The sequence below is a fragment of the Cyprinus carpio genome, chromosome A14 (genome assembly GCF_018340385.1).
Source record: "Cyprinus carpio isolate SPL01 chromosome A14, ASM1834038v1, whole genome shotgun sequence".
NCBI lineage: Eukaryota > Metazoa > Chordata > Actinopteri > Cypriniformes > Cyprinidae > Cyprinus > Cyprinus carpio.
Window position 1 is genome coordinate 15605564 of NC_056585.1, and position 21992 is coordinate 15627555.

Genomic DNA, 21992 nt, shown 5'->3' on the forward strand with positions numbered 1-21992 from the left:
AGGACGCACAACAAGGTACAGTTCCTGAATGCTCCCGTGTCCCAGAGCGGCCTTTTCGACAATGTTGTCGAGAGCTCGCCCTTGCAGTTCTCGGCGGCACAGAAGCAGACTAGGCGATCAAACAGGCATCGTATCTGGTATCAAGCATGCTGTGGTATTCACGGATGCCTCTGCCACAGCTGGGGCACCACGTGCCATGGGCACGCAGTGTTGGGGGGTTGGACGGGTCCCCAACTGCATGGCATATCAATTGCCTCGAGTTGCTAGCAGTGCGCCTTACCTGAGCGCCTCAGAATGAAGCCCTTTGGGGGGAGGGACATTATGAGTACACACGGACAAACAACATTGCGACCAATTGCGGTATATCAACCAGCAAGGTGGTTTACTCTCCCATCGCATGTCGCAAACTCGCCCGCTACCTCTCCTGGTGGACGTCAGAAGATCCTGAGGTCCCTTCATGCCATCCACATCCGGGGAGTGTTTAATCGGGCAGCCAACGAGTTGTCTCGAGCAGCCACTACCAGGAGAGTGGAGACTCCACCCTGGTGGTTCAGCTGATCTGGGGATGTTTCGGAGTTGCTCAGGTAGACATGTTTGCATCTCAGAAATCACCCAAGTGCCAGTGGTTCTACTCCCTAACCGAGGCAATGCTCGGCACGGACACATGGCCACACAGCTGGCCCCAGGGCTTGTGCAAAATATGTGTTCCCCAGTGAGCCTGCTCGCACAGACACTGTGTAAGATCATGGAGGACGAGGAGTAGGTCTTGTTAGTGGCTCCATATTGGACCAACAGGACCTGGTTCCCGAAAATAATGATCCTAGCGACCAACAGCCCCTCCCTGGCAGATTCCTCTGAGGAAAGGTCTGCTTATCAGAGATGGAGATTCCCATTGGTACCCACGTCCAGACCTGTGGAACTCCATGTTTGGTCCTGGACTGGGACATGGAGGTTCTAAGTGAACTACCCCAGGAGGTAGCCTCCCACTATCGCTTCAATGCATGATCAGTCCATGAGACAGGCCTATGCGCCTGAAGTGGAACCCTGTTTGTCAAATGGTGTTCCTTCAACCAGGAGGACCCCCCGGAGATGTTCGATCCGAGCAGTGCTTTCCTTCTTGCAGCAAGGGATGGAGGTAGACTGTGCCACTCAACCCTTAAGGTATACGTTGCTGCTATCTTGGCCAACATGACCCCAGAGAGGGGGAGGTCGGTTGGGAAGCACGATCGGTCATCAGGTTTCTTAGACGGGACCAGAAAGAGGTTAAATCTTCCTAGGCCGCCCTCCCTACCCTCATGGGATTTGGCATTGGTGCTAAGAGCCTACAAACTGCCCCTTCGAGCCTTTCCAGTCCGTCGAGTTGAAGTTTCTTCTCCATCAAAAACCTACTCCTGACTGCATTGGTCTCAGTCTGAGAGGGGAGGGGGACCTGCAGGCATTTTCAGTCTGCGAATCGTGCCATTCAGTTTGGGCCGGCTGATTCACGGTTGCAACAATGAGACCCCGGCCCGGCTACATGACCCAAGGTTCCTACCACTACCTTCAGGGGATCAGGTGGTGAACCTGCAAGCACTTCCCCTGGAGGAGGCAGACCCAGCCCTAGCTTTGCTATGTCCTGTAAGCGCACTCCACTCCACTAGGGGGTTGTCGCATCGTCCTGGGCGCTGGCTCGTGGTGGTGCCTCGCTAGCAGACATTTGGTAGAGCTGTGCGACTCCTAACACGGTCGCTAGGTTCTATAGCCTGAGTGTTGAACCGGTTTCCTACGCTGTATTCTCAACTCGAATGAGTAGTGGCACTGAGAGGCTCCCGTTCAGAGTTGGCTTGCGGCGTCCTAGATGCCTAGCTCTCCAGAGAGTCCCCTAACCGGGCAGACCCTGTGAGTCCTCCAGCACTCGGTGGCCAGACGTGGCAGAGCATCCCCCCCCCAGTGCTGCAGGTCCTTTCAGCAATGAATTCCTGAAATCTGGTGGTGAAAGCTAGTTGACATATGAGTGACGCAGGTGGGATCCCAATGACGTATTTCCACAGTTACACCTACATAAGGGCCATGATTTCCCCTGGCAGACCACGTTCTGCTGTCTCGTAAATGATGCAGTCATGAGCACCATATCAGAGACTTCATGTGCAGTAGGGCCCACTCGGGGTTACGTCCACGTCAGTAAATGCCACTTAACACTCCACTGGGAGGAGGTGACTCCGCAGTGTGGTCCTCTTCCAAATGGTACAGGGCAGCTTCCCAGTGTTATCCCAAGTCCTACTATTAGGTTGCGAGTAACAACTGTAGGCAACCTTCTCGGTGTAGAGGCTGGCTCCTATCGTCTGCCTCATAGAAAGGATCAGGTGGCCTACACAGGGCAATAGAAGGGGCAGGCAGCACCTGTGTGTGTGTTAGTAGGGATCCCAATTTCGTTGGTCATCCAACGTGACATCGAGAGTGACCGACTGAAAGGGAAGGTCTCGGTACGTATGTAACCCCTCGTTCCCAGAAAGGATGGAACGGGAGACGTCACGTCTGTTGCCACAGTTGCTGTACCCACCGCTGAGCTGCTTGGGTCACCGGTTTTCATCCCCCCAGCGAAAGATGAATGAATGTGGTGCACCTGCTGTCTCTTATACCTACACTGTGATCAGCAGCAGCTGGATGCAGTAATCGCATGCAGTAATGTGCATTGGCCGTTAAGTTACACTCAAAGTGGACTTGGTCTCTCTGGTGAGATCCCAGTTTCGTCGCTCATCCAACGTTATACATCTCCATTCCTTCTTCAGGGAGCAAGGGGTTACCCTACGTAACCAAGACGATACTGTAATTTAGTGATATTGAATTTATTCTAATGTGCTTAATTGCATATGTGGCCTTTGGGGTTATATGCATTGTCAGAACTGAACAAGAATGTTCAGAATGCTTTTTTTTAAAGAAAAAATCTGAATCAATTCCTGGAGTTTGAATGGTAACATTGAGGTAACAAAGATTAATTTGTTAATTACCCTAAATCGTTACCATTCAAACACTTAATTTCCAGGAATTTTTGTCTGTGTTTAATTTGTTTGAATTGCCAATTCAGTAAATACCTCAGATTCCAGCTCATGAATTGACCTGAAGCCTATTTCTTCAGTTCTGAATTTTTTGTCCTGTGCTGGTGGCCTCTAAAAGTACCTAAAGGTAGTACAATGACTATTTTCATAGTGTGGTATTTGGGGATTTGCTTATTTGTGACATGTTTAGTACATAATAATAATATGTACTAGAAAACCCCTCCCATTTCTGAAATGTAATCGAGGATATCAAGAATCACAACCTGAAGACTTTTGTATTAACAGCGAGGATTGTTAACAATCAGGCATCTATCACATCTGACTGGACCAGTGTTTGCCACTTTAGTGCCTGTGCATTTTAAGTGGATGAACAAATGGCCTTGTGTCTTTCTGTAGTAAATCAGCTCAGGTAAAAGTTTTAAATCCAACCTGGAATTCTGTGTCTATTCAAAATTGAGCATATGGACAGTTGGAATTTATGATTTTACATTAACATGATTTATACGAAGCTAGGTACTTGAAAAGAAAGTGAATATATTCATCTAGACAGCCAAGATACCTGTTTGCGCAAGATGCATTTTTGCTCTTTGAACATCAGATCAGTCGGTCGCACTGTAGCTGTCGGTGTTGCTCATGGTCTTTTTGGTGCACAGGTTATGTTATTCAACATACGAGATTGCCAGCTGTGAACATCAGAGAGCCATCAACACTTAATGTGAGTCACAATGTTATTTTAAGATATCTAGTTTTCATGTCTGTAACCACAGCACAGTTTCACCCACGGCATGGCGTTGAATCCATTAGCGTCAGTTACAACTGCTAGGTGTGGACGTTGACAATGTTGAATGGCTGTTTGTGAGTCTCTGTTTTGGCATTTCACACTGGTGGCAACGGTTCGAGCAACCCTTTCAAACAAAAAACTAGAGTTACAGCCGCTTGTGAATCAATGTAAAAGACTAGCTCATGGTCAAAACAAAACCAGTGTTTTTCTCACTGACGTCTTTGCCATGGTTCTTGCCTGTCTCAGTTAGTGTCACCCTTTTCTTCCCAGTGACCTAACAGCATCAATGTCTTGGCACATAAGTCGTGACTGCATGTATGTCCATTTGGCTCCTACCGATTGGTTTTGCAGACCAATCCAGTAACCCTGTCATAGTATAATGAGAGAAAATGATGGCTAAACTTTTTTAAGCAGTATCACTTGCCAAGATGGCACACAAGGTCCTCTTCTAACTAGTGAGGTCTGGTGTGTTTGTTTGAAAGGTGCATACCCTATTGAAATTCATATAATTTTTTTTAAAATTTAATTTATAACTTTTCTACAACAGTTCTATCTGGTTCTTGTGAATCTGATTGGCTGCTGATAAGAGTGTCGATATTCTAGTGATAACAGAACTCCAACCACTTCACCGTTGTTATCACTCTGCTTGTGGTCATTCAATCAACTCATGAACCGCCAAGAGAGCAGCCTCTACCTCGAACAAGATCTTCTGGGAATTTGCCACGGACTCTGATTTCTCTCTTAGTGGATTTAACGTCAGAATAATTAGTTTTTGGGTACCCCCAGTAGCAATTGGCGGGTTTTGTTTTGTGACAAAACTGGCAACCGGGCTTTCTACAACAGCTATATAAGACGCAGGACAACAAATGACACTGAGCAGCAGCGCTGTTGTAAATTAGCCCTTCAGGGGTCCTATTAGGCTTTTTACCTTTAAATTTTCGTCGTGTTTCGTGTGTTATGTTTGGAGGCATTAAAACAGATATACAAGTTAAAATTCAAAGCCACTCCAAACGGGAGTATTTAATAAAACACCAAAAAAAATCCTTTTCAAGAACTCAACCGAACGGCTCGTTTGGACTACGCAATTGTTTTCCTGTTTTGTGATGTACAAATCAGCATTAGAATATATTAAATAATCTCCGCTATGGAAATTGAAATGATTGTGGGGGGGAGGGCCAAGGTCGTGGTTTTAGGAACGCGTGGTTGAGTGCATCAGCCAAGACGGACAATGAAGAAGACGTGTACTGCAGAGTTAGGCATCAGAAAAACAAAAAAGAAGAAGAGTTGCCGTAGCAAGGTTTTCGCCATAGCAATCAATCATCCAAGCGTTTAACGGTTCTGCGCCAGTCACTCTTGTGTTCAGGAATTCACTCAGGGGTCGCAGAAATCGAAGCTCCAAAGTGATCTGAGCAATATTGGCGCCATCCTTGACCGAACGAGCCGAACTGGCTGCTTTGTGACGTGCTGAGGCCGGTACGCAGGTGAAACACGTAAAGTACGAACACTGGACAATAACACACTGGGCCCAGCTGACAAATTTGCCCATTTTTTTTGTTGGCAGACAGACCTGCCTCAACCAAAAACCATACTGGAATGTCGAGCTGTTTGTGCCGGGCTGGGGGAAGTATTTAATGTGAAGTATGGCGAAAATGTGTTTGAACGGTTCAAGCATGAGGATGAAGTTCCTGAAAGTACGGTGTATTAAAACAAAATCAAGACTTTGTGAACTCAGGATGGACCTGTAGATGAAGGATGGTATGACAAAGATATCGCTTCCTCAGCGGACATGATGTTTTCTTGTGAAATATGAGATTGACGCTGAAGAATGCAACGCAGTATCAGATGCAGGTAATCACATTTGCTCCCAGTCAATCTGTCTCTTATAATAATCTAATAATGACAGTGAGCTTTTTTTAATACAGTGATACAATAAGCTTTCATTGAAGCAACTCAACATTCCTTCTTTACTATTTCTAAAGTTTATGTTTTCAAATTAGTAACAGAGGTCTACTGTTAAGCTGGCATACTGAGATTTTAATCCATCGGGCGGAAGGAAAATAGTTTTCTGCACAAAAAGAGGGTTTTTTAAAAGACACTTCATTGCTGTTTCATTATATATTTACAAACTGTGCAGTCGAACTGTTGTATAAATGCAATATCACACTCTTAGCCGTGTGGGATATGGCTGTTAATGTGATATTGCTCATTTAAATAAGCAAAGTGTTCAGTATCATATTAGTTTTTGCTTTGGTATTTAGACTAATTATTTAAATTATAGTATTTTTGGCATTGGTAGTGTCATGGATTGTGGAATTTGGAAGCCAAAAAGGAAAGGATAAGAATGATGGAATAATTTGTTGCGGTTCATTAATGATTCTTTTTTATCAGAGGGATTAAAGTTCAAATCGCACCTAATTTTTTTATGAAGTAAAGGAGTTGGTGACAAAAAGGTAAAAGGAGTGGACTTTGATGGGGACTTGCAGTATTGGCGTGAATCCTTGTTGCGATTTCGATATCAGGATGGCGTATTGACAACGACAAAACAATAGAGAAACTATAAAAACAAGAAAAACAAATTACGCTCAATTACACCTTATTACTGCTGTATTTTAATCGGATTGACAGCCGCAGGAATAAATGCGGTTTTAGAATCTGACCAGTCTGCAAATGAGGCACTCTCAGGAAAAGACACTCCTCATTGGCAGCAATGTAAATGAATAAAAGAAACCATGGGATGGGACCGGGGACAATCTTATTAACTTATGTATAGTAAGCCCGTTCATAAATAGTCATCAATGATATCCGTTCAATGACGGCAATAATTTGCCAAGCAGTGGGAGTGATCCGGAACGGTTAGGCTTAGTGCACAGACAGTTCTATTAAAAACCAGGCTGACTGATGCTGTTGTAATTAAGCTATCAGACTGCTTACGATAGAGAAAGGTGAACAAACTTTGCTGTTGATCCGGCAAACATGATTGCCGTCGGGCGGGACACGTAAAAAGTGCGAATGGTGTGTTGTAACGCTGCGCTGGCGAATCAGCCGAAATACTTTCGCGGATGGTCCGTGGTTCAGGAATTATCAAAAGAGACACCAAAATGGTTATATGATGGGACCTATATGCTGGTTTTGATTTGGATGATCAAGGCTGTGCATCCAAAGACGCGAGTGAACAGACACAATTCCGGTGCCGTTTCGAGCTGGTAGTTGTCCTCCGCAATTCACCAAAACCTTCAATCTCACGAAAAAGAATATTCCAGACAAGTCCCCGTTCTTGCGGCGTGCCAGCAAACCTTTATCCAAAAATTGCGAGGAGATCAATGGGAATTTGTGATGTAGTGAGAATAACGCGGCTGCAGGTATCGAGTTGTAGCAGGCGGTGGCAGGATGAACAATAACTGCAGTAATGGCGGATAACAGCATTAAACGGAGTAACCGAATCAGTGAAGCACAGATCAAATATCAGGTAAATCCTGATTCTTTGAATCCATTCAAGATCAAATCCAACTTTAATGAAAATGGTTCAACGCTGATTCAATTCAGCTTATGTTGCAGCTTGCTATAAATGGCTTGAGAGAAGCCAGTAGTGTAGCTATTCAGCTCGGTTCCTGTTATAAATGTGAAAATTGTCGCTTTGGGAAGTCAAAATCTATCTTGATTTTTTAAAAACCCCTATTGATGTGACAAATGTAAAAAGAGAATCGCGTACTTTAATACTTTAGGTATTATTATTATGGACCATTATTATTATTTGCAATGAGTGTTCCATTTCCAAGTGATGAGATTAAGTAAATAAATAAGTGCAAAGACTTTTAAACAACTTCAATCTTTTGTTGGGTGGGGTACTGTGAAACGCAGTGCAGTAATTGCATTAATTCCATTATTATATATATTTATTGGTATAAAATACTACAGACAAAATTAAAGGAAATGTTAATATCTTGAACTACACGCTGGTTATGACCAATATGAGGAATTAGGAGATAAGCGAAAGTAAGGTCTTGAAAGACGTTTGGAATAACAAACAGTCTGTTTCATGCTGTTTGCACCGCTGAATAAGGCGGCGACTGCTGTAGTTTTATTTATTGGCCTAATAGTTTGGCGCATTAAAGGACCCTGGTTCCTTTCAATTGGTCACTGACCGCCACGCCGGTGACTGATGAATTGAATATCAATCGTGGGAGACCGATCTACTTTGAGTGTAAACTAAACAAAGGCAATGCGCATTGGTTAGCAATGGTGGCGCTCAGATGCCACTGATCACAGTGTGACCATGACACAGACGGTGAAATGCAGGATGCACGCCTTGCGGCATTGTTTCAGGTGCGACATATTGGAGCCAAAGGCACTGAAGAAGGCGATCCCGCACAAAGAGGCGGTCATGATCTGGAAGTTCTTAAAAGACGAAACCTCAATTCTAAGCGTTGCAAAGTAATAGCAGAGATCTCTTGAGTGGATTCGAACGCTAAACACTGGATATCGCGTATTCCATCCTCCATCCAGCAAAGCGGTGGCAGAGGATCTGTATGATCGGGTATGGAGTCGATTCGGTTAAACAGAAAGCACGCCTCCACAGAGAAAGGACCGTTGGTAAGCCACCGCTGCCAGACCCGCGTGAAAATGTTCTAGGAGCAATTTCGGTTCGACTGAAACTATTCAGAGGCTCTCAGGGGGCATATGGCGTTTGGCTGTTGTCGGCTCTTGTTGAAAACGCGGGGGTCACTGAGGGTGAGGTGGAAGGCGCTCTTTGGGTCCGGTTGCCGGCGTGTGGTTAACCTTCGCCCTGGCCTTTATCTCCGGGCAGGAGTGCCCCAAGAACAGATCTCCAGGCATACTGTGGTTTACACGGATGCCTCCACCACCGGCTGGGGGCCACATACAACGGGCATGCAGTCTCAGTCTCAAGCCTGCAACTGCATTGGCACATCAATTGCCTAGAGTTGTTAACAGTGTGCCTTGCCTTGAACCGTCTCAAAGGACGCTTACGAGGCAAGCACGTTCTGGTCCGAACAGACAACACAACGACCATTGTGAACATCAACCGACAAGGTGGTCTGAGCTCCAGTCGCTTGTCGCAACTCGCCTGCCACCACCTCCTTTGAAGTCGGAAGGTTCTGAGGTCACTTTGTGCTGTTCACATTCTGGGCCTGCTCAACCGTACAGCCAACGACCTGTCTCAAGCAATGCTCCCTGGAGAATGTTGACTCCATCCCCGGAACGGTCCAGCTGATTTGGAGACGTTTCGGAGTCGTTCAGATGGACCTGTTTGCTTCTCTAGAGACCTCTCACTGCCAGTTGTTCTACCTCCTGACCGAGGGAACACTCGTCATGGATGCACTGGCACAAAAGCTGGACACGGGGCATACACAAATATGTGTTTCCCCCAGTGAGGCTACTCGCACAGACACTGTGCAAAGTCTGGGAGGACGAGGAGCAAGTTTTGCCAGTGGTGCCGTATTGGCCCACTCGGACCTGGTTCCCCGAGCTTGTGCTTCTCGCGACAGCTCCTCTTTGGCCGATTCCTCTGAGGAAGGATCTAGTGACTCAGAGAAGCGGCTCCGTTTGGCACCCCGCATCCAGACCTTTGGAAACTCCATGTCTGGTCTCTGGATGGGATGCGGAGGTTCTAGGTGACCTACCCCAGGAGGTAGCGAACACCATCACTTCAGTGAGAGCACCATCTACGAGACACGCTTACGCCTTGAAGTGGAACCTGTTCACTGAGTGGTGTTCTTCTTCTACAAGACACGTTTACGAGATGCCCGATTGCGGTTGTGCTTTCTTTTCTGCAGACAGGGAACTGGGCGAAGGCTATCTCACCCAGCACCCTCAAAAGTCCAGGTTTAACTGCTTGGTTGGGTGCCAGAACCCCATGTGAATGGGAAGCCTGTGGGTTGGCATGATCGTCATCTGGGCAAGGTGCCGTAGAGTGGCCAAGTGGGATATGGTTGCCAGTGTGCCTGGCTACCTCTGCTCTTGGGACCGGACTCGCTGGGTGCTGGAAATCACTACGAAACGGAGGAGACCTTGTTGACGCGTGCGTGAACAGCACGTGGTAAACTGGGTTGGCTGGTGACCGCGTCGCTCCTGCTTGCGCTGGCCGCTCCATCTCCAAAGAGGGTAGGGGAATATTGCAGCATTTTCCTGGTCGAGATCTGGCTAGAGTTTGAGACGGATGAAACTCAAGATGATCATGAGTGCCCTGGCCGAAATTCAGTGCTTTGCGATGCCAAGGTTCGTAATAATACCAAAAGTGGTATGCCTGAAGTGCTGCTCATGGAGATGGCAGACCCTGGCCTGCTTGATCTGTCCCGGCAAAGCATTAAGGTGCTCGACAGACCGGACGCAAAGGTTGGGATATCAGTTCACTCTTTGTCTGTTACAGAGGCAGCAGAGGGCATTTTCATCTATATGCAAAGGATGACTGAAACTGGCGGATGGAAGTGGCTGTACGTTGACAGTGGTGGCAAATCAGTTTACGGGGTGTTGCCCTGTCCGGATAGGTTGCTGAGCTCTCTCAGCTGGAAACATTATATTGTCCTGAGGCTGGCTGGAAGTGAAGAAACGGCTGGCCAGATATGTGAAGAGCCGCGGCCTGGCGGACCCAGCTGCTGGATGGCTAGGTTCTATAGCCAGCTATGCGTGTAGGCGGTATAATCCATTGTTCTCGCCTCGAAAGGGTGATGGCGCTATGGTGAGGCTGACGTTGCCCGAGTGTCGGCCTTCAAAAATTGCCTCCAGAGTGTCCGCCACTGTAGACCTGGTTGTGCGATCCTCCATCCGGCCTGCGACGCGAGGGAGGAAGGAGGGACGGTACGGCGTAGTTCTGTGATGCGTCGCGGAGAGGCTGGGGCGCATGGTGAATCAGGTAGGCCGTGAAGGACTGGGTTCGGCGCGTGGTAGGGGGCGCGCAGCCAGTGAAGATGGTCATTTTGATGAAAAACCAGCGCAGGGCCGATGTTTTCCTGTGAACCTCGCCAGATGGTTGATGTGTTCTCCATAATGCCTGGCGGATGTGTGGTGCGTACCTGCTGAAGGATGGGGCCAGCCAATGGTGGTTGGTTTATGAAGTAGGTTAGTCGTGATATCGAATTCAGTGTTGCGGTCGTGTTAATGTGACGTCGTTCAGAGGCCGAGGTTGCGTATCGTCGGCAGGGTTGCTCAAAGAACAATTAAAGGCGGTGGCTATGCACATTGTTAGTATTGAATTGGTTCAAGGACCAGTGTGCTGTGTCCGGGGTCTTGTGATGCGGAGATGTGTTTGATGTTTTAATGATGATGCCAAGAGCATGGTATGCTCCATACATCGCACGTTATACGCTGAACACGAATATTTACACCACACACTTTTACACACACAGATTGACACACAACACACACACCTCTGTTGGGGACCACGCTCACACATTTAACGATTAAAAGGCCTCAAGGGCTCAGGGCCCACTCTTTACACACACTATGTTCACATGCAGAGACCAAAAGTTCAATTTCACAGCGAATCGTAGTTGAGACCCCCTTCATGTAAAAAGTGGATAGTAGACGTAGTGGCCAGACCCAGCAGATTCAGAACACGATGGGAGGGACGAAGGTGCAGGAAAATAGGCGGAGCTTAGAGGAAAGCGGAATCTGATTTCCCAGCCTCCTCTTTCTTTACCTCCCATGCATCGGCTGCGTTCTGTCCAAGAATAGCTGGGAAAAAAAAAAAGGAAAGCTTATCTCACTAATTGATGTTTCTAGGGTATGCAGCTATTGGTTCTGGGTTGGAAAGCTAGTTCAGAATAAGCTTTGAATTAGCACATGCTCAGCTGCATGGTGGTTTAATTCGATAGCTTTGTGGCAACAGAGGAAACGTGCCGTATTGTCACGAATAAACGGCCGGGCCGTGTGTTTTGCGTTGTCACCGGAGATCTGCACTTGCGTGACATTGATGCATTTTGCTTCGTGCGGTGATACTAGAAGTGAAACTCATTTTGGGCTTGCAGACATGTACCACCTTCACAAACGGCTTGTTAGTTGCTTGACCGGGACTGTGTGCTTTATGTAAAGACAGAGAGGAATTGGCGCATTTTAAAGGTGACGTCTCAGTCTGTGATTGACAGTGGTGGGACGTCGTGAGATTATTCTCTCAAAACGATGAAAGAAGCAACTTTAGTGTTTGAAAGAAGAAAGGCATAATGGGAGCTCTCTTAATACCTGTAGTAGGAAATGTGCCAAGTACAGAGGTTAAGTAATAGTGTTTGTTTTGTTTCTACAAGAAAAATGAGTTCACCCACAAATGGAAAATTCATTATGTACCCAGCCTTTCTGTTCAAAACCATATTGATGTTAGATATATGTATATATTTGTATTGTTTTTGTGATAAAAAAAAGATTCTATATGCCCACCAACGGTTGACATTTATATTTGATCGTTAACAAAATTAAGTATAAAACATTAATGTTTTTGAAATATCATTACAATACAGTTTTCTGTTGTTAAAAGATTTTAAAAATGCAAAGATTCCTCTATGGATGGCTAGTGGTGGAATTTTCAGCACTCATTTACTCTAGGTCTTCAGGTTGATCACATGGAGATCACCTTACATTTAAATTATGGTTTGTTTTGGTGCGTCAAGTAATATTTCATATTAAGTTGTGCCTAATATGTTTGGCTATAAATAAAATGCGTACTAAAAAGAAATAAAAGGAAACCAGCTTTTGAGGTATTGTTTATGCCTCTTTGCTCTTGTATACTTTTTATTTTTTGATTATTTGAAAATTAATAATACTTTAATATTGTTATTTACTGTTATGATATATCAGTGTGTATCGATCATCCTATCTATCTCTCCTAGTCTATCTTATATAGTACGGACCAACACTTCAAAGAGAGATTTAATCCAAAGCAAAACTCAGAGTACCTTTGCTTTATAACATTACGAGGCAACATAATACATGCTTTACAAAGGCAGTGTATGTAGTTGCCGCACACGCACAAGCTTTGTAAGAATGAACCTTCATTGATGGAGTGATGATTCACTCTCACTCACACTACGCTCTATCCTCTGGGAATATTCCAAACTAGGTTACAGAGGCGAGGAGAGGAGAGTCACCACTATCTCAGATATTATAGGTGACTTGGGACAGTCAGGAACCGGCCATGTAGTTTTTCTTGACAGGAAGTGGTTTGATTTGTTTATGTCCTTTCTAATGACAGTGTGCACGGCATTGATTCTCTTTACTTATCTTTCAAGGTTTTAAAGTTAAAAAAATGTTCCTCTCTCCCTTGTTTTCTCGCTGAGTGTACAAGGTGCCACCGTTGGATTTAACGGACATTACCTGTGCAGTGAAGCTGGACAAGAGTCATTAAATCAACAACTCAGTGTTTGGGTTCAGATTGGACACACGGGAATGGAAAGAGGCTGAAAAAAAGAATCCTCTTTGAAAGGTGCGCTGGTTGTGGAATTTCATTCAGAGAAAGATAAAGCACCAAATTTCCTTGTGTAATAGTTCAGTTTCACTTTGTCAATAACTTCAGTGTGGCTTCTGTACAACGAAGTATGTACTGTCCTGTTTGTAAGCATTTTATCTTTTGTTGCTTCGTGCACTTAATGCACAGCACTATTATGGATTCCGAGGGAAATCGTGCATTGCATTATAGGAGTTATCACTTGTTGCTACCCTATGGTACATGTTAAGCATGATGTTTTTATTGATCGGGATATGATTTAGTTTTTATCGATATGTTGTGTCATTGTTTTTATTGAATGAAATCATCTTTAAGATAGAAGTCAATCAGTTAGAGAATCAGGCTGTGTTGATGCCCAAGTTTTGGTTTGAGATTTATTGACGGATTCGCACTTGGACATGTGTAAATCGATGTGTTGTTAACAATTAGCAACCAATTCCTCTATGAAATATGCAGTTCAGCACAATGTCTACTGAGTGAAATCCAAAATTCTAACATAGAAACTAATCATCATGTTTGTGCTGGAATAATGAAACAGCATTTGTAGTGTTCTGCTTAAGAGGAAGCACATTGAATTTCGGGTTTTTAATGAATAAAATAAATCAAACTGTGATTTGTTGCCTTTTGTGTTGTCAATGTTGCATTCATATTGTAGGTGACCAATTGCGCAGTTGCAGCATTGAATTAGCACAGTTATCAGCGAGATGAAGTTAAACATTGTGCCTTGAAAATCAATTCTCTCCAAGGATTCATTGAGGAGAATTGGCAGTTGGTCAGATTTATTTCGAGGATTGGTGTGCATGGGAAATTGACGACACGACTGGACATTCTGCTGTTCTGGTGTGGCAGTCGGCGCCGTTTACAGATAATCCATTAAAATCGCAGTCTTATTACAATGGGGAAAACACAAGAAGGGATACTTTGTTGCTGCTGGCTGGCAAGAAGATATAGTGTTACCAGGAGAGGTATGAGTGTATTGATTAATGCTGAAAGGATGAGGAGTTAGGTTCCAGTAAAGAGAGAGGACGCAGATCCCATGGAAAGGTTTCGAATATGTATTGCACACTGAAATGGTGAGACAAGTGTTTATGCTAAAAAAAATGAGCAAATTTATTAAAAATTGATAAAGAGTGATATTATGCAGTCAAACATGTAATTCCATACCAGTGGAGATTGTTTTTGCTGAATATTGGAGTTTGTGTTGCTAGATTCGTAGACTTGAATTGCGTTACCGTGGGAATGATTTATTATGAGAGAAGGTATGGCTTTATAATTCTTGCTGTAGATGATGGTTTATCGAAAGATTTTTTTCTTTAATTGAAGTGTGGTGGAAAACCAATCTGTGTCATAACTGTGCGAGAGCCAGATTTAAGAAAGACATGTTGAATCGTCTTTATTTAGAAATAATTGCCGTGTAGCAATTTTCTGCTGTATGTTTGCTCAAAATTAAAAGGACTAGAACCTGCGATCCGAATTTCCATAAAATCGTAACTGAATATATATACCCTTCGCCCATGGGGAAACTTTCTGTACCAGGATCTCACATTTACGCCATAAATTATTGTCTCATTTTTTACATTTTGTTTTCTCCATTTTACTCATGCCCTGTACTCAGACCGTTGACGCATTCTACAATCTTTTACAGTGGAGATGGCTGTAACTGACGACAGGCCTTGTGAAATAAGTCTCATCTACTGAATCAGAAACTGCTGAAGTATATCATCGTAAATCGTATATTGCATCAGTCAGTATCTGATGTATTGAAGCTTGCTCTGCGGTTAAGGGAAAAACAAACTAATGCATCTAAATTAAGTTTTAGTGCAGAACGTTTTAGTATGTAACATGTATTTTTTGGTGCTAGTCTCAGAAAGAAACGCTGCTTACTGAAAATAGCCAATTGTATGATTTTTTTGTCTATTTCTTTTCTGTAGTATATGATCTTTTTCCTGTGCTTTGTAAGAAGGCAGAGAGTGCTGTAGTAAAATCCTTATCCACTATAACATGATAGGATATAGTGCCATTTCTCACCTGCTGTTCTTATGGACATTGATCCCTGCTTCCTCTAATGGAAACGAATAGTCTGCTGAAGGAATAACTGGAAAGCTTTGAGAAATAGTTTTTTTACCGTTCGCCTAGAGAGGTGTAAAGGGTCAGGGAAAAAAAGAGCATAACCACATAAATCGATGTAGAAATCAGTTAGAAGGTTCAACAACTGTTAAACACTGCCTAGTAGAAAATCTTGAAAGTTTGTGTAAATGGTGTTGCTAAAATACCATTTTCTGAGGCAAAAGGGTTGCTGACGGTAAGATTTTTTTTAACCCAAAAGTAGTGTTGTTATGGTCATTGACATTTTCTTTCTTTCAAGTGATTGGAAGTCTTTTGAAAGGAACTTGAGTATATTTGAGTGCGTATCTTTGGGTTTGGAAACCTTTAGGAACCAGTGATCAAAATGTTATGCTAATGTGTTTTTCGGATCCGAGAGGAAAACCAAAATTGGAAACAAGTTTGGCTCGTTAGTGTGTAAGACATGGTAATCAGTACCCTGGTACTTTATAATCAAAATATCATGTTGCATGTTATACCTCATATTCATCACTTTAGTTATAATTTAATAAGATTTATTTTTCAGGAGTTTCAAGGGAGGCAAGCCATTGCTGATTGGCCATGTGTTTCTAGCTGATAACAGGAGCAGCCGTCCTTTCAGGATTTTTGCGTGCGCCAGCCGGAATAAGTTTGTAAGAGGCACCTGTTACAGTTCCAGCACTGTCCTATTCTTGCAGAAAATCTCCTGTTGCTAATCTGTGGAGAGAGAGAGTGTAGACAGTTGCCATGTCACAAACACCTTTGGAGGTCAGATGTGGCTTGTCTGTTGCTTTCTACTCATCTGTCAACTGTTCGGGTGTTCATCCACTGACCTCTGTGGCCCACATGCAACGGAGAGTGACATGGCCAGGTCGAGTGTTTTACTATTGAGAGAAAGTAAAGGGATCAGTTCACCAGAGAAATTAACACCCTGTCAAAATTTTCTCACCAGCATTGCCATTCCAAGCCTGTGTGACTCTTTCCAATGTGAAGGTTGAATTAAAAATGGTTCTTCAAAATATATTGTAGATGTTTCCACAGAATAAAGACAAATCATACTGGTTTTGAATGCACACACAAAGGTGAATAAATATGAAGATAGAGAAATTTCAATTTGTATCCTTTTAGAGAAATGGCAATTTTTATTTAGGAGATGGCCACATGTTAGGATCATGATTTAGAGATTTTCAAATTAGACAATTGTAGTATTGTATTAAATTTGAAGTAGTTTAATATTACTGTAAGTAATAGTAATCAGTGTTCTGTATAAGCCATATGATTTTCACTGCCGTATAGCAATACAATCTTGAATACAATGAATGGTGTTTTTTTTTTCATTAGACTTAGTGTACATACCCTAGTAAAAAGAAAATCACATTAAATTTAAATCTCTTTTAATAGAATATCTCAGTTTGTTTCTATATCTCCTAGATCGCAGTGTTATCTGCTGCCAGTGAAATTAGGGGGTGATCAAATGGTTTTCTCTTTGCTTCAAGTCTCCTGCTTTCAAATTAATTATTAATTTATTATTTATTTATTTTATTTAATTTTTTAAGAAATGCATGGACCCTAGTATTCTCATGTATTTTTTTTGAGAGATCTCATTAGCTTAGACTTACCCCTAGCCTTCAATTAGCCTCCAAATGGTTTTTAGATGTGGAGTGTCAGTCATGACCTACAAACATTTCCTCATTAAATTCACGGCTAAGTTAGTTCAGCTATGACCACGACTAATTGAAATATAAAGCACTACTAACGACTTACTGCACTAGCTTAAACAATTGTCTTATTTTATTGAAATGTCTGTTTAAATGTTTCAATGGAATTTTAGGGAGACAGAATTTGAGACAAAATATATACTTGATACAAAATGTGCTACATTAAAAGCCTCCTGAAACTATGAAAGAAACAATAAAAAATCTCTCATTGGGTATGGCGCTAATCAGGCATATAGTTCTTGCTTAGATTTAGACCAAAGAATACTTGTAGACATTGCTACATATATTCATGTAGGTTTTTTTAAGTGTTGCATTTTTTTTTGTTATACCCCCATTTTCTGGAGGGACATCCAATCCCACAGTCACATTTTGGGTTCTGTGTGTGTAAACAAACTATGCCCAAAAGCTCAGTATCCCAGCATTCAGCATATCTAGCCACTGAAAGTAGGCCGGCAGAGGAGAGAGGGTGGGGGAAACTGAAGAATGTAAAGCTGACCTGTGAGAGAGCAGGCGCCTGGTGCAGAGATGCTAAGGAGGAGGTGGAGGAGGCCCACCTCCACATCTTGGCATGAGGGGTGATTTCTCTGTTTAATCTTTCAAGGATCTGGCAGTGACAAAAAGGATGAATACTGTCTTCTTTACTCTTTCTTATATATTTCATAGAGCTCTCTTATTGGCATCTTAGGAAAATTCATCTCTTCATGTAGATATCCAGAGTTTAATGTGTGAACTTGCTGGATGGGGCCTGATATAACCAGTGGAGCATTACTACCATGGTTGCTTTGTGTTGTTACCATGTCTGACTTTGAGGGGACAGACAGCGTATTAAGAGTATGGAACACTTAAAAAAAAAGATTATTGCCAACGTTTGACATGAATCAAAGGACTTCCTGTTTGATTTAAACCTTGCCTAAGTACCGTGGTTATATTTTACCAGTATATATATATATATAAGCTATTATATAATATATATCCATACTATATATTAAATATATGTATTCGGCTGTATATATGTAAAGTTAAAATGTCAGGACAAAGTACAATTTCCAATCAGGCAAATAAATCGACTGAGGATGACGTCGAGGAACACTTGTCCCGTCTGGTTAGGTGAGACAACATCTGGCGGTTAAGACAAGGGGCTGACTCTTGAGAAGGTCAGCATGTGGTTAAGGGGGGGTGGCCCGGGGGCCGAACGCTTATCCATGGTTTCCATTGCGATGTTGTTGTTTCGTATTCTTTTGATATGGATCTATATATATAAGTGAAGAGATGCATAATATATATATATGTTTCTCTTACCCAAGCTGTCTAGATGTTCTCGAGTTCAGCCTAGCCTCCTTATGTGGAGGTGGTTGTCCCTGACAGGTGTAGTTGACACTATACATGACAGTACACGAGTTATATACAGTAATTCCTCATATTTTACTTTCTGAAACACATTCTATTACTGTTTAATTTTACGAGCTTGTTTTAATCAAAAAAGGTCACGAGCTGGGACTCGCTTGTGCACCGAACCGAGTGCCCGCTACCATGATGGTCGGGGTACAATACCATGTATGTTCCAACCCAATATATATACAGTATTAAACCCCCCATGTTTTTCTTTTATTACATGGGGGTAGGTATGAATATGACACTATGTTACATTTATTAGATTATCAAATGGCACAAAGGTGCGTGACCTCTATTCTACAGTAACCATTGCCCAATATTTTCCTTACAATAGTAAAACATTAGTGCATGTTGGCATGAATATAGGAGCTTACTCAAATGGCATACTTTATTACCTCACTTTAGGGGTCTTCTGCTGATGATGATTAAGGTACTGATATTCATTACCGGCTCTCAATGCCGTGGTCCCTAGCATGCCGTAATTTTGAGGCTTTGGCTTTTTAAAAACCCACCCCATTAAAGGATTAAAAGGCACAAAGAGCATTGGTTGAGCACTGGCTGTTAGAAAGTTTGTGTAGCTGGATGGCAGATTTCCCTAAGGGTTGCGAAAAACCCTTCCTCACTGGTACATTTGATGCATTAAAAACACTTTTCCCACACTTAAACTTAAAAAACACTGTCTGACATTACAGGCGCGCCGCCATGCGCAATCTGTTTGTCATGCAGCCTGTCTTACAGAAATTGAATCTACACTGTTCATTTGATGCTTATGGGACGATATTATGTGCTGAAAAAACTTCTAAATGGAACATACACCGATGAATGTACTCACTGGACCCTGTTTCTCTCAATCTCTCATCTGTTCATTTGGTGTTGGGCTTATATTATATCAGAATAAAACTATTTTTGTATATTAATATTTAATATTTCGACCATTTTGATTACACTGGCGTCTCACTATGATTTAAGTTTGAGCGTTTGTATTTATTATTTGTGACTAGATTTTATTATACTATTTTTGAGGATTAGTTTTTGACTATTTTGGGTATTTACGAGATATTTCTTGAATGGTATTTATTATACGCATAATTGAGATATTTTTTGAGTATCTGACAAATTCCAGTAAGCATACCGTGGGGTTTCAATCAATCGAAGGGCTTCATTAAGGAACTGTAAACTACCATACCCTTACACACATCTCTGTTACAGCTAACGCAGCCATATGACTATAATTCACATATTTTATGCCGCACAGCACAGGCTCTCAACGCCAAGGACAGCTGATCAACAATTTCCAAAACAATAGGCTAGATGGGGGTGGGTTAAATTCAGAGTAATTTTTACCTACATGGATCAGTAAAAGTAATCCACTCTAAAATGACGACGCGCCCACAGCAGCAGAACGTTGACATATGCTGGACATTCCACACACCACAGCATTGTATTTCCAACCATCACATACACCACCTCCAGAACAATGTGCATGAATCAATACTCGTCAAAAAGAATATAAAGCAACTCACCTGTCACTTGTCATATAAAGTCTGTGCGTCTGTCATTCCATTTTCCCTTCACTCGATAAAAAAAAAGTAATCAACCATAGCCTAAATAAACTTGTGCTCAGTGCTAGGCTGTTAGCCACTCATAGTGCAATCTTTGTGAAATGACGCACAAAACTTGTGTTATTAGCGAATTCAAAGTTTAAGTAGTTTTATCCTTCGTATCTCCCGTCTTTTGTTTGAAAGAGCGCATTTGAAAAAGTGCAAAAAGTGTGCACCTTGCTCAAGGGTACCCTCAGTCGTGGTATTGCCGGCCTGAGACTCAAACCCCACAACCTTAGGGTTCAGCAGAGTCAAAACTCGTCTAACCACTAGTGCCACGACTTCCCCAGCCAAAAGGCAGATCGGCAACAAGGTCTGATGTAGAGGGCGCCGGCGGGACAACGGCTTGGAAAGTCCCAACTAAACGCTGGGGGGGCAGCGCAGTGTTGCCAAATTGGGGCTACTTTAACAATGTTTGCCGCGGGTTGTTTTTTCATGTCCTCTTGTTTAACGAACGACCTCATTGATGTGATATTTAGCCCCTGGAATGTGAATTTTACCAGAGAAACCCCGCCAAAAAACGTGTATTTAACTCATTGAACGCGGTTTTTAACAGTGGACGACCTCGAAAACACGATTGAGTGGGTTTTGTCAAGAAAACCTTGCAACCCTGGCCTGGGTGGGGAACGGCAACTGGACACGTAGCTGGGACCCAGAGGCGTGCGCTGTCATGGAACGTCAAAATTTGAGATGGCTGATGATTCTGTCACTAATGCTCATTACCAAATCAGATTTATGACGTCTTTTGAACAAAGGGAAGCCACTATCTGTAGTGCTGGCCCTGTGTATTCCAGTCTATGTGGCTGGGTGGCAGACTGTTTTTTTTTTTATGTAGGATATTCCAGTTCACCCTCACACGAAACTAATCATAGGCCACTTCTGGTGTGGACATTACACAAATGGAAAATGAGTACCTAAAAATAATTAATAATAATAAAAAAAAACAATAAAAACGCATGTTTTTTCCACAAGTTTATTTTTTATAGGGCGCAGCAGAGAAGGCCCTACTGGCCTTGACGGGCCACCACTGGACAAAGTCCTGAATTTGATTAAAAATCAGGACTACGTTTATTAATGTTAGTCATTTAAATATTTTTTTAAATAGATTTATTAATACTTTATTGATATGTGTTTTAAACTCTTTGTATTTAATTATTTTGACATAGAGTTTAGTATACTATCTAATCAATTCTTCAAGCTATATTTGGCTCATATTCTTCTGCAACTTTAAGACCAACACGCTGTAAAAAATGTATGTGAAAAATAGGGCACAATGTACGGTTTTTAATAGGTAGGAATTTTTCTGTAGTTGAATGTTTTGTGGGTTGTTTTACTTATCTTCACTGACAAGATTTTCCACTTCATGTGTGGGTTGTTTTTAGGTTAAAACATAAATGTGCATGGATTGTTGTCTGTCGCTGAACTGGACAGTATTAACTATGAAAATTTTTTGCACTTAAACAAAGTTACCAACATCAGGGCATTTTCAGTAATCAGAACCGAATATTTGCAACATTGTAAAAGGTTCTCAGATTCAGAATCTACAAGTTTTTGCAAAAACCACTTTTCCCTCTATGACAAAATCCTTGTTTGTTGGCTGTGTGACAATATTATCGGCATGTTGTGCAGCGTGAAAAACAACATCCGTGATGCACCAATCTCTCAGTTCCGTCTCAGTGCGTTTGTAGGTTTCGGTGGCCCGCATGAACCATAAACTGTAGCCCATTAAGCTGGAGATGAAACATATGTGAAGGTTTGACGTGTGTCGTAAACCAAGTTGACAAATGCGCTACTCAGTAATAAGTACATAACAACTGTTGGTACATGATATCAATCTTTTCAAATGTCCCCCTCCACCCCCTGCGTGAGACTCCCACCCCCCCCCCACCCGGCCCACAACCCTCCTACCAGTCTTAAAAGTGTCACACTAGCCGT

At 42.7% G+C, this 21992-nt stretch overlaps 1 protein-coding gene across 1 annotated transcript in view; it reads left to right on the forward strand.

Moving 5' to 3' along the window:
- Positions 1-21992, forward strand: part of LOC109081608 (A disintegrin and metalloproteinase with thrombospondin motifs 2) — a 104390-nt gene that overhangs the window by 53324 nt on the left and 29074 nt on the right. Inside the window, 1 exon segment of the mRNA XM_042770536.1 lies at positions 209-217. Within this exon segment, the coding sequence (XP_042626470.1) occupies positions 209-217 (9 nt within the window).